Genomic DNA, 14154 nt, shown 5'->3' on the forward strand with positions numbered 1-14154 from the left:
TGTTTCAACGTTGGTCAAAATTACTGGCAACGCCTCCTCTTCCTCCTCCTAAGCATCACGCAGATCAAGATGGTGATCTGCTGCTTCCACATAGTCTGTAACATTGACGCTCACAGCTTCACCATGATGAATCCACCTAGTATATGTGACTGACATCCCATACAAATGTAGATGCTTTTGCACGGTTGACTGGGGTCTTGAACTGAATTTATACAACTGCTACACGGGCAATACACATCTTCTTTCAGACCACCGTTTTTTTTGGAAAAGGAGGAATACCTTCGGCCTCTGCATCAGTCGATGCATGCAGCCATATTATTAGAAATCGAAACATCGTCTTAACATCCAATGAAGCTCAAAATCCGAGAAAAAAAGGAGAAACTAAGTATGCAAAGCACCACATCCGGCAATAAAGCACCACATCCGGCGATAAAGAACAGGCTACGATGCCTACACACCTAGCCTATTATTAACTCGCCATCCAAATCGGCTGAAGATAGCCCGTGCTACCGTCTCCCAGCGATTGCTCCCAATAACTATAGGCCCCCTGTAGTCCGCATGAGTGAGTAACGACAACATACGGATACAGGTTGTAGCTCTGTAGATAACCTGCAAAAAATCGGTCATTTCTAGTGTTCCATATAGCCCATAATAAAGCACATATCCCTATCCGAATATGTTTAGTTATGTGTATGTCTACTTCATTAAGCCACGTCCCAAATAACGTGTTTATGAAGTTCTGGTAAAGTTCATGAAGTTTTCAACCCCTTGACATATGTAGGGAAGAATCGTCGAGCACAAGTTATTCAAGTATTGTCCATCTGTTAGGCATACAAATTAGTTCTTTTACTAGATATTACAGGAAAAACATATATGTTTTTTTATAAAGTCCAAAAAAATACCTAGATAGATGTCTAAAGTTCTGGCAAGATATCTGGACAAGCATATTTAAGTAACGAAATATATGTAAAGCTAATTCAATGTCCTCATCAAATCCGAGGAGGAACCCGGTGTGCCGATGAGTTTTCGCGCGGATCCGCCCGTCAATTCAACGTGTCAGATGCTTCCATGCGTCCCCGTATCCGGCAACACAGGCTGGATATGAAACCTGAACGTTTGGGCTGGGTGGGAGGGGGGTTGGGTGGCGATTTGGCGACCAGGTGGTGTCCGGGTTGGGGGGAGAGGGGGTGTTCGAGGGGTCAATAGTGACTAATAAATGTGGTCGAAAATTATGGTGATTTCAGGACAGTCAAACTTCCTTTGTACGTACTGCAAATCAGCGGAGAACAGTACTCATCAGACCACGCTTTTTTGGTGCGTCTTGGTCAATGCTAACTACAACCAGAGTGTGACGCATCAACTTTCGCCAAAAAATATCCCTTTCCTGCACTAGTCAGATTCTCCTAAGGTTTTACACTTTTGCCTTTTGAGGCTCAGTTCTGACTGAGCTCTAACGCTATCGGTTATATCCAGGATTCAAACAAACATCGACCGCCTCTTGCATTTCGGTGTGAGTATTTACATACAACATGTGCTGAGGCCCAACCATGAACCATGTGAGAGGTAAAGAACAGGGGGACAAGGGAGAAAGACTTCATCATCTTGGGGAGAAGATGGTGGCCAGCCCCTGATCCACCATCAGTTGGATAGGGGGGCCATACGCCATTAGATGCTCCGGCTCTTCCTTGGTTTGGGACCTGTCGCCTCTCGCGAGGACCTCTCCGTCGGAGTCGATGATGCCGCCTATGGTGCTGCTGCCGACGCGCAGGCCCGGCTCGATCCGGAGAGCCTTCACCTGTTAGTAGCAGAGATGCAGAGATGATGACAATTCAGTAGATGCATGACCATGCATGTTTGGAGTAACTTCTTTGACAGTGGATTCTGGGAGCTCATGGGGTTACTTAAGCATACCTTGAAGTACTCCACATAGGGCGATTCAATGTAGCTACCATCCTTCATCCGAAGCAAGAGCCCGAGCGCAACCGACCATGGGCAATCCTTGATTATAGCTGCGTCCAAGTAGCCATCTGCAAACTGCACGGTGGTAAAGGATAATTATTAGCCTATGGAGCCAAGATTGACAATGCCAATGACTGATCATGAACACTGATATTCTTACAAACATAGGAAGAGTGCTAGATTTTCAGGGCAAATAGATTACTCAACAAAGATTCCAAGTGTTGTATGAGAGTATTTTTCAGCCTTCACTACATCAAAGACAAAATATGAAGGAATTGAGCAATATGGAGTGAGATTAACCTGTGCTTGTGGTGCTATCATGACACCTTCACTAGCAAAAGCAATGTTGCTGATCCAAACGTTAACAAACGGACCCTTCAGTGATCTCCATTCAAGATCAGCATCGTCAGTTGAAGGACCTGAATAGGTACATGTTTCATTATTACAAACATCTGGTATGTCTCCTTCGGCAGCATTGGTAGCCCCATTTGATTTACAGCTGATGGTTTGCTCCACAGGATCACCAAATCCTTCATATCCTGGGGCAGGAACAAAAAGAATACGCCCATTGTACCGTCGCAAGTTCACCGCACGTAGAAGGGACTGAAACAAAGTCAGAGTAAAGAGTGAATTTACTACATCGATATTTGAAACACACTTCTATCGGCCTCTGTCAGCACTCGAGTATTAAAAAGCATCCAGTATATTTTGCTAAATGAAATCTGCAGTTGGAACTTGTCTAAGAAGTCTCAGATGCATCTGACGAGGCAAGAAAGCATATTATACAAATGAGCGAGGTGTTCTATAGAAGCTTTTTAGAGTATGAACCATACATAGAAGTCGATGCGAGCGCTTCCCATCCACCTAAACTTTTCTGACTCAATATCAATATCAGCTACCAAACCTGCAGTTCATAAATCATTTTCAGGTTTGTGAAATATATATATTGCCATAAAACTATAGAGTGACAGAAGAAGCTCTGAGAAGGGTGGCCAGTGTTATCGACTGTAGTTTGGAAAAAGGGCAGCATCAAACTAATACAATGCATACCCCATGTAAGCATCATGACACTGAAAAACCTTGTCTTTCCCTGAACAACAGAAGTGACATCAAGGGCACGTCTGTGACCTGTGTGGGAAGGTTGTATCAGCCTTTGTTTGTACACATGAAAATGTAGATTGTTTTGGAGGATAAATAACATGGCTGCATAGATGAGGTGTGATGAACATCAAGGAAGAAAATACTACCTCTGATGATTGCAAACACAGCATTTGACATCGAGAAGGGTTCACCAGCAGAATGCAATAGACCTTGCACCATTCCGTTTCCAGTACCTGTGGTACATGTAATAACATGTGAAATTTGTGCTGAGCATTACCAATGACATTAAAGTACCCAGATGCTTCACCAGGGACGAACTAAAAACACAAGTTACAGACTTACAGCTACTCCTTAGTGGGAACATAAGCTGTTGACGATTCGGATGTTTTTAGAAGAAATAATATTACAGGATAATAAACGGCTCTAACGTATAGTACGGCTCATCGACGCGCAACAATGCAGCACTATGATAAGGATATTGCAATAATCATGTACCTGCTGGAATGATCCCTAGTGGCACTTTTATTGCTTTGTCCCAATCATCTCTTTGCAGCAGACCATTAACAACCTAAAGTCAACACAAAATATATTCAAACCAAATAGAGCATACAAGCAAACAGATTAAACAAGTCCAAAAGATTATGAATGAGATCTGAAGATACTGAACAGAGTGTATCTTCCAGCAGGTCTCATTTGAGAATAATATATTTTGCTAACCTCTACAAGGATACCATCTCCACTAACACAAACGATCCCATCATATTTCTTAAGATCCAGTGAACCAGCAATTTCTTGAGCATGAAGACGGTAATTTGTTTCTGAGGACGTTTCACACTTAAAATTTAGTATAGCCAAAAAACAAAGAGGGGCACGACATCTATCTTTCATAAGTAGAAGATTTATAAACATTGATCACAACCTTGCATGGTGTAATGGATGTGAGCAGCATCAATAAGAGGCAGAACTTCGGTTTGGAAAATCTTCCGCCCACCTCTCTTCCCACCGTAAGGGTTCACTATGAAGAACAGTCTCTTCGGTCGACCTATTATCCAATGCCATATAGTGCAAGGAACAGATCAGCATTCGCGAACAGTCAATGTCCTGCATGCTTGTGTTCAGAAGCGTAGACACTCACAAAGTAAGACCAAGCAAACTAGAGCTGATAAGAATTACACAATGCCCGAAAAATCTTTGGATGTTTGGATCAATTCAATTGAATTATGGAAATACTCGAAAACATAAAGAGTTGGTTTCGCATTTAATTTTTTGGGAGTGCTTAGAGCTCAGTCGATTGAAAAATAACTATTCATCAATCGTCTCCCGGGAAAACAATAGAGAAAATAACTGCCGAAAACTAAAAAAGAAAAACCGGCACGAATCTCCGCGCGCAATCCGACGGCTATAGCATCGGTTGAGCTATAGCTATTTCTCATTCGATTGAGAAATAGCAATCCCGTTTTTTTTTATAAAGTCAGAAGGAACAGTCCAAAGCATTAATGGCGAAATTGACATTGATAAGAGCACTTAATCAAAAATAGAAAATGACAGGCATATAAAATATCTCCAACTATAAATCAGGAATGAATTAATAAGGGCATCATGAGCAGCACGATTCTCTGGCCTCAGCAGAAGAAACCACTACAAGAATGGAGTTGCGCATTTGACGGCTTGACCAAATCATGTAAAAGAGGTGCCCAGGACACGCAACCTCCGTACAAACAGCAAGGAAGAGGATTCTCTGAGCGTTACAATCAAGAATTCATTTCTTCAGCGTTCGGTTAACCGAAACGGATCGAGCCGCTGGGTTTGCGCTGTTTCCTGGCTATCTTCAAGAGTCATTTCCTGATTCTAACCAGGTCAACGGATTCCACCCAGCCCGCTGCGCAACCTCGATCAGGTAAAAGTAAGCACGAGCCCAATTCCTCCAACCATAACAGAGAAGGAAATTTTCTACTAGTAACCAAATCGCACCGAGAGTCGCCCGAATGAGCAGCTACGAGATCACCGAATCACAACTTTAAACTGAACAGAAAAGCAGAGGATCAGAGAATTAAATGGTGATTACCAAGCGAGGCGAAGCGATCTCTGATGGCGTGCCCCCACCTCTCCGCGGCCTCCTCGCTCTCCATCTCCACCGCCACCTCCCCTCTCTTCCTGTCCTCTGCTCCTCCGCCGCAGCCCACCGGAGACGGCGGCCTCCCCGCGCCCGTCACGTCCCCCCGCGTAAAGGTCGCGAGTTTGAGGGACCTGCCCTCCACCTGGAACCCGAGCACGTCGGACTCCAGCTCCAGCTTCCGCCTTCCCCCGCTGTCGCGGCCGGCGCCGGTGGTGCGCCACGCCAGCTCGGCGCTGGAGAGCGTGGCCTCCGCCGCAGAGCCGTTGACCCGCACGAGCTCCACCAGGGTCTCCGCCCGGGGCTCCGGTGGGCCTCGCGCTTCGGCCTGCGGGTCGGCCATGGACTGCGACGAGACGAGACGGACGAGCTTCAGCTGGGAAGTATCGATGTGGTTGGAGCGAGCGAGCGAGCGAGCGAGCGCGAGCTTGGGAGAAGAAGGCGACGTGGTGCGGCGTGTTATTATGGTTTTTTCTCCAGTAGACCAAACTCACCCGCTCAAATAGTTGGCTAGCCTAAAATTTGGAAAATCTTTCGGGTTTATTCACGAGTTGCCAAAATTGACAAGAAAAACAAACTAGAATGAGCAAATAGCTATTGGCATGCCAAAAGAAATTGACAACCATCTAAATAATAACCAAAACTGGTATGATGAGATTTAATAGCTATCCAAACATACCCTATGTAGAGGGCCTTGTCTCTGCCTCTCTACCTTTTTTTATTTAATATTTTTTAAAGGATAAGGTTTCCTCTCTCGCATGCCTTGCGTTTTGCTCGCAACTTTTTTCCAATCATCCGCCCTTCTGTCCGCGTCGCAACCCCGCTCCCTCACCGGGTTTCCCCCTCCTACAATCTAAAAGGCTGACAAAACCCGGCTAAGCGAACATACCCACACCATCGCGCCGCCTCCCAGATCATCCGTTGCGCGCCAGTCCCTCTGCGTCGCTGGTCTACCCTCCTCCACCCAAAGCCGCACCCCACCCCTTTTCTCTCCCTCCCTCCCATGAGTGGTGTCTCTTTGCTTCGAGAGCGGGATCAGTTGATGTGGGTCGTGGAGACTACGAGCTCCGATGGGCCGGAGGCACTGAAGTGGGCGATGCGGAGGACCCCCCCCCCCCCCCCGGCGCTGGGGGAGGGCGAGGTACCCATCCTGGTGGTTGTCATTGGCGTCGACCGCCAAGACACGGTCCAGCCTCACTTGGCCATCGGCGACAAGGTGAGGTCAATTCCTCTGCTCCCCTACATGGCCCCTTAGTGAATGTCACATCATGACCCGTGTGACCTGCGGTGTTAGTTTTGTGCATTTGTTGTTGCCTTGGGCACGTGTCCCCCCGGTGAATTGTTCCTTGCAAGAAAATTGCTCTTGCTGATTTGTTCTCCACACTTGCTTCTTTGTGGGGACGAAACTGCTTGTAGATATCTTACATTTCAATATCTACTTGGAATTTTGGTAGACCTTCCTAATTTATCAATGTAGTAAATTCATATATCATATGTATTTTAGAAAAAAATTGAGCTTGTTTTATGTGACATTTAGTTTTTTAAGTATTCATTGACCTTTCAGAAACTTTTGCACCTTTGAGATACTACTCCATTAATCAGGTATTCTGAATTGACGTTGTTGATCACACTCATCTTGTTGAATTTCAAAAGATGAAAGGTGATGCTTTCTGTTTTCTTTGGATGTTTATTCAGTTCTTAAACTTATTCGGGGTTTTAAAAACTTAGCATTATTAAACTTATTTTGTACATATTCAGATCCTAAATTCTTCCCCATGAAGCTATGCATTGGTGCAAATTCCTATTTGCAGATGTCCATTCATCATTTATTTTCTTCTATAAAATTGAACTATGTCCATGTAGAAGATTCAATACAATAAGTATCAAGTTGAATGATATCCACGGCAGTGATGATTTAGGGCGTTGTTCTTCTGTACAAATGAGACATTATATTGTATTTGGAGCATCTGAACAACACTTGTTGCTATAATTGAGCCTCTTAGGTAGCAATGGATGATTAATTGATTATTGGAGTGAGTACATTAGTAGCACCATATATCATGAAAGACATCTCCATGGTACAAATGATTTATCAAAGGGGATAATTTGTAAAAATAAAATATGAAAGGCTATAAATAAATTGTGAACACATATCAATCAAGATACTATATTCTTTTGTGAACTTGCTTTAAGATTTAACAATTTAATCTACCCCATGGTACTACTCATTTGATCATGATATAATCCTATAGCAAAAAGGTAGGATATGTTTCATTAAAACATGTCACCTGATGTGCATGTGGATATACATTTAGCATAGTTAATGTTGAACCGCTAGAATATTTACGCCATGTTGAACGCACGGGCAATTCCCTAGTGTATACCAAAATTTAGTCAATTATACAATTTAAAATAAGCACTCTTGTTAAATTCTCTGTGCCTAGGTTTTTCTTTTATTCGACCTAAATTTTACATCACTTGGTCCATAATAGCAATGTTAAAAGCTACTATTTATTCTATGCATGTTATATTTGAAGTGAAGTGAAGATGTCCAAGATTCCTTTAAATGTTGATCAAATCAGTAACAACTCCTAAAACAACATAAATTTGCTAAAATGCATGGACTGTTAGTACGAGCGATTGTATATCTGTCTTCTTCCATCACATGTCCATGTCCTCCTCGCCAACATTCGAAACAACCAACAATCGACAACAATGACAAATTAATAACAGTTAAACACACGACTAAGCAAAGGCCAATGAGCTCTAGGTGAGAGTAAGACGAGTTACACAGTGATAATGCAATAAGAATAAATAAAGACATAAGTAAGCAAATGTTGGTTCCGCACCGAGTAGGAGAGGCACCAAAGATCCCATAACTTAGTGTCTGTCCATTCTGAAACACCATATAAACACTTTGTGCTCAAAAGGTTGTCCCCAAAACTTATATCCAAAAAATCATGGGTATCAAGGTGGTCGATCCTAACCCGTCCCCAAAAGACATTCATTGTCAGCCACCTCACGTATTAACAAGTTATAAAACCTCCAAAGGGCAAGAAAAAATCTCCTACCGATGTCGCTTATATCTTTGCAAACACACTGATTAGGGCTTAAGCGATGTTTGCATCCCTTATGTGTCTTTATTGATGTCACTGAAGTCAGTATTGTAACCAAGTTGCAAGAGCCCAAAATCAAATTCGGCAACTCGTTGGACTCCATTGAATAATATTTTCGCCCATAATAAATGATGAAGGTAACCTTGGACCATGGCTCGCTAACGTCCAACCTCGTAGTCGGGAGTGACATGCAACCTTGATGTCACTTGCACCGTCATCACCTCCAATGGCCTCTTTCTCCTCACCATCGCCATGGTCAGGGACGACGGTAGTGGGGCCACATGTGCCAATTGGGGGTAAGGGTGGAGGGGAAGAAGGCACGGGCTTCGGGCAGGAGGCGCAGAGCGACAGGGGCTACTGAGGATGATGCTGGTGGCGGCATGTGGCGATTGGAGGTGGGGAGGACATGCTAACACGATAAATACACTCCTATAGAAGGGACTTCACTAGCCCTATACATTTGTGAGAGTTTGCTAGCCCTATACATTTGTGGCATTGCTAAGATAAGGTCATCTCCTGAAAAAACTAACACCCTAAAGGAAGTCAACTAAAATATTATCATAATTAATTAAATATCCATGTGTGATGTGGAGTAATTAGAGTCACTGTAGTTGAAGGAAATATGCCATAGAGGCAATAATAAAGTTGTTATTTATATTTCCTTATATCATGATAAATGTTTATCATTCATGCTAGAATTGTATTAATCAGAAACTTAGTACATGTGTGAATACATAGACAAAACAGAGTGTCCCTAGTATGCCTCTACTTGACTAGCTCGTTAATCAAAGATGGTTAAGTTTCCTGACCATAGACATGTGTTGTCATTTGATGAACGGGATCACCTCATTAGAGAATGATGTGATGGACAAGACCCATCCGTTAGCTTAGCATTATGATCGTTTAGTTTTATTGCTATTGCTTTCTTCATGACTTATACATATTCCTCTGACTATGAGATTGTGCAACTCCTGAATACCGGAGGAGCACCTTGTGTGCTATCAAACGTCACAACGTAACTGTGTGATTATAAAGATGCTCTACAGGTGTCTCCGAAGGTGTTTGTTGAGTTGGCATAGATCAAGATTAGGATTTGTCACTCCGTGTATCGGAGAGGTATCTTTGGGCCCTCTCGGTAATGCACATCACTATAAGCCTTGCAAGCAATGTGACTAATGAGTTAGTTGCGAGACGATGCATTACGGAACGAGTAAAGAGACTTGTCGGTAGCGAGATTGAACTAGGTATGAGGATACCGACGATCGAATCTCGAACAAGTAACATACCAATGATAAAGGGAATAACGTATGTTGTTATGCGGTTTGACCGATAAAGATCTTCGTAGAATATGCAGGAACCAATATGAGCATCCAGGTTCCGCTATTGGTTATTGACCGGAGATGTGTCTCGGTCATGTCTACATACTTCTCGAACCCGTAGGGTCCGCACGCTTAACGTTCGATGACGATTTGTATTATGAGTTATGTGTTTTGGTGACCGAAGTTTGTTCGGAATCCCGGATGAGATTACGGACATGAAGAGGAGTCTCGAAATGGTCGAGAGGTAAAGATTCATATATTGGAAGGTTGTATTCGAACATCGGAATGGTTCTGAGTGATTCGAGTATTTTTCCGGAGTACCGAGGGATTACCAGAACCCCCGGGGGAAATCATGGGCCTCATGGGCCAGTGGAGAGAAGAGGGAACAACCCACAAGGGGAAGGCGCCCCCCCCCAAGGGGAGTCTGAATAGGAAGGGGAGGGGCGCGGCCCCCCTTTCCCTGTTCCTCTCCTCTCCTTCCCCCTTTCCCCCTCCGTTGGAAGGGGGCAAATAGGACTAGGAGTCCTAGTCGCCCCCCTATGGCGCGCCCCTTGGCCGGCCTCCTCCCTCTCCTCCTTTATATACGGGGGCAGGGGGCACCCCATAGCACAACAGTTATTCTCTTAGCTGTGTGCGGTGCCCCCCTCCACAGTTTACTCCTCCGGTCATAGCGTCGTAGTGCTTAGGCGAAGCCATGCGCAGATCACATCACCATCACCGTCGCCACGCCGTCGTGCTGACGGAACTGCTACCTCTTGAGCACTGCGTTGGTTTTCCCTTGAAGAGGAAAGGGTGATGCAGCAAAGTAGCGTAAGTATTTCCCTCGGTTTTTTAGAACCAAGGTATCAATCCAGTAGGAGGCCACGCACGAGTCCCTCGCACCTACATAAACAAATAAATCCTCGCAACCAACACAATAAAGGGGTTGTCAATCCCTTCATGGTCACTTACGAGAGTGAGATCTGATAGATATGATAAGATAATATTTTTGGTATTTTTATGATAAAGATGCAAAGTAAAGAAAGTAAAATAAAAACGGCTCCAGAAATAGCTTGTTGTCGGGAGATTAATATGATGGAACATAGACCCGGGGGCCATAGGTTTCACTAGTGGCTTCTCTCAAGAGCATAAGTATTACGGTGGGTGAACAAATTACTGTTGAGCAATTTATAGAATTGAGCATAGTTATGAGAATATCTAGGTATGATCATGTATATAGGCATCACGTCCGAGACAAGTAGACCGACTCCTGCCTGCATCTACTACTATTACTCCACACATCGACCGCTATCCAGCATGCATCTAGAGTATTAAGTTCATAAGAACAGAGTAGTGCTTTAAGCAAGATGACATGATGTAGAGGGATAAACTCATTCAATATGATATAAACCCCATCTTGTTATCCTCGATGGCAACAATACAATACGTGCCTTGCTGCCCCTACTGTCACTGGGAAAGGACACCGCAAGATTGAACCCAAAGCTAAGCACTTCTCCCATTGCAAGAAAGATCAATCTAGTAGGCCAAACCAAACTGATAATTCGAAGAGACTTGCAAAGATAACCAATCATACATAAAAGAATTCAGAGAAGATTCAAATATTGTTCATAGATAAACTTGATCATAAACCCACAATTCATCGGTCTCAACGAACACACCGCAAAAGAAGATTACATCGAATAGATCTCCACGAGAGAGGGGGAGAACATTGTATTGAGATCCAAAAAGAGAGAAGAAGCCATCTAGCTAATAACTATGGAGCCGAAGGTCTGAGGTAAACTACTCACACATCATCGGAGAGGCTATGGTGTTGATGTAGAAGCCCTCCGTGATCGATGCCCCCTCCGGCGGAGCTCCGGAACAGGCCCCAAGATGGGATCTCACGGGTACAGAAGGTTGCGGCGGTGGAATTAGGCTTTTGGCTCCGTATCTGGTAGTTTGGGGGTACGTAGGTATATATAGGAGGAAGGAGTACGTCGGTGGAGCAACAGGGGGTCCACGAGGGTGGAGGACGCGCCTGGGGGGGGGGGGTAGGCGCGCCCCCCTACCTCGTGCCCTCCTGGTTGATGTCTTGACATAGGGTCCAAGTCCTCTGGATCACGTTCGTTCCGAAAATCGCGTTCCCGAAGGTTTCATTCCGTTTGGACTCCGTTTGATATTCTTTTTCTGCGAAACTCTGAAATAGGCAAAAAAACAGCAATTCTGGGCTGGGCCTCCGGTTAATAGGTTAGTCCCAAAAATAATATAAAAGTGTATAATAAAGCCCAATAATGTCCAAAACAGAATATAATATAGCATGGAGCAATCAAAAAATATAGATACGTTGGAGACGTATCAAGCATCCCCAAGCTTAATTCTTGCTCGTCCTCGAGTAGGTAAATGATAAAAACAGAATTTTTGACGTGGAATGCTACTCGGCATAATTTCAATGTAATTCTTCTTAGTTGTGGTATGAATATTCAGATCCCAAAGATTCAAGACAAAAGTTTAATATTGACATAAAAATAATAATACTTCAAGCATACTAACTAAGCAATTATGTCTTCTCAAAATAACATGGCCAAAGAAAGTTATCCCTACAAAATCATATAGTCTGGCTATGCTCTATCTTCACCACACAAAATATTTAAATCATGCACAACCCCGATGACAAGCCAAGGAATTGTTTCATACTTTTGACGTTCTCAAACTTTTTCAATCTTCACGCAATACATGAGCGTGAGCCATGGACATAGCACTATATGTGGAATAGAATGGTGGTTGTGGAGAAGACAAAAAGGAGAAGATAGTCTCACATCAACTAGGCGTATCAACGGGCTATGGAGATGCCCATCAATAGATATCAATGTGAGTGAGTAGGGATTGCCATGCAACGGATGCACTAGAGCTATAAGTATATGAAAGCTCAACAAAAGAAACTAAGTGGGTGTGCATCCAACTCGCTTGCTCACGAAGACCTAGGGCATTTTGAGGAAGCCCATCATCGGAATATACAAGCCAAGTTCTATAATGAAAAATTCCCACTAGTATATGAAAGTGATATCATAGGAGGCTCTCTATTATGAAGATAATGGTGCTACTTTGAAGCACAAGTGTGGTAAAAGGATAGTAACATTGTCCCTTCTCTCTTTTTCTCTCATTTTTTTTATTTGGGCCTTTTTTATGGCCTCTTTTTTTTTGTCCGGAGTCTCATCCCGACTTGTGGGGGAATCATAGTCTTCATCATCCTTTCCTCACTTGTGACAATGCTCTAAAAATGATGATCATCACACTTTTATTTACTTACAACTCAACAATTACAACTCAATACTTAGAACAAAATATGACTATGTGAATGCCTCCGGCGGTGTACCGGGATATGCAATGAATCAAGAGTGACATGTATGAAAGAATTATGAACGGTGGCTTTGCCACAAATACAATGTCAACTACATGATCATGCGAAGCAATATGATAATGATGGAGCGTGTCATAGTAAACGAAACGGTGGTAAGTTGCATGGCAATATATCTCAGAATGGCTATGGAGATGCCATGATAGGTAGGTATGGTGGCTGTTTTGAGGAAGGTATATGGTGGGTGTATGATACCGGCGAAAGGTGCGCGGTATTAGAGAGGCTAGCAATGGTGGAAGGAGGAAAAGTGCGTATAATCCATGGACTCAACATTAGTCATAAAGAACTCATATACTTATTGCAAAAATCTACAAGTTATCAAAGAAAAGTATTACGCGCATGCTCCTAGGGGGATAGATTGGTAGGAAAAGACCATCGCTCGTCCCCGGCCGCCACTCATAAGGAAGACAATCAATAAATAAAACATGCTCCGACTTCATCACATAACGGTTCACCATACGTGCATGCTACGGGAATCACAAAATTTAACACAAGTATTTCTCAAATTCACAACTACTCAACTAGCATGACTCTAATATCATCATCTTCATATCTCAAAACAATTATCAAGCATCAAACTTCTCATAGTATTCAACACACTCATAAGAAAATATATGTTTACTAATCTTGAATGCCTATCATTGTCAAAGCAAACTACTATGCTGTTTTGTAGGACTCTCAAAATAATCTAAGTGAAGCATGAGAGAACAATAGTTTCTATAAAACAAAATCACCACCATGCTCTAAAAGATATAAGTGAAGCACTAGAGCAAAAACTATATAACTCAAAAGATATAAGTGAAGCACATAGAGTATTCTAATAATTTCCGAATCAAGTGTGTCTCTCTCAAAAGGTGTGTACAGCAAGGATGATTGTGGTAAACTAGAAAGCAAAGACTCAAATCATACAGGACGCTCCAAGCAAAACACATATCATGTGGTGAATAAAAATATAGCTCCAAGTAAAGTTACCGATGGAAGTAGACGAAAGAGGGGATGCCTTCCGGAGCATCCCCAAGCTTTGCCTTTTAGGTGTCATTAGATTATCTTGGGGGTGACATGGGCATCCCCAAGCTTAGGCTCTTGCCACTCCTTGTTCCATAATCCATCAAATCTGTCACCCAAAACTTGAAAACTTCACAACACAAAACT

The 14154-nt window shown here is 43.2% G+C and overlaps 1 protein-coding gene across 1 annotated transcript; it reads right to left on the reverse strand.

Moving 5' to 3' along the window:
* Positions 1-1361: 1361 nt before the first annotated feature.
* Positions 1362-5647, reverse strand: LOC109731823 (sphingosine kinase 1). The gene is made up of 10 exons (XM_020291000.4): positions 5126-5647; positions 3980-4102; positions 3778-3878; positions 3556-3628; positions 3207-3293; positions 3010-3087; positions 2793-2863; positions 2260-2562; positions 1912-2034; positions 1362-1795 (listed from the first exon to the last, which is right to left on the reverse strand). The coding sequence occupies exons 1-10, from the start codon at positions 5514-5516 to the stop codon at positions 1598-1600; spliced, it is 1548 nt and encodes a 515-aa protein (XP_020146589.1). The 5' UTR covers positions 5517-5647; the 3' UTR covers positions 1362-1597.
* Between the last annotated feature and the right edge of the window lie 8507 nt (positions 5648-14154).

The sequence above is a fragment of the Aegilops tauschii genome, chromosome 2 (assembly GCF_002575655.3).
Source record: "Aegilops tauschii subsp. strangulata cultivar AL8/78 chromosome 2, Aet v6.0, whole genome shotgun sequence".
Classification (NCBI taxonomy): Eukaryota; Viridiplantae; Streptophyta; class Magnoliopsida; order Poales; family Poaceae; genus Aegilops; species Aegilops tauschii.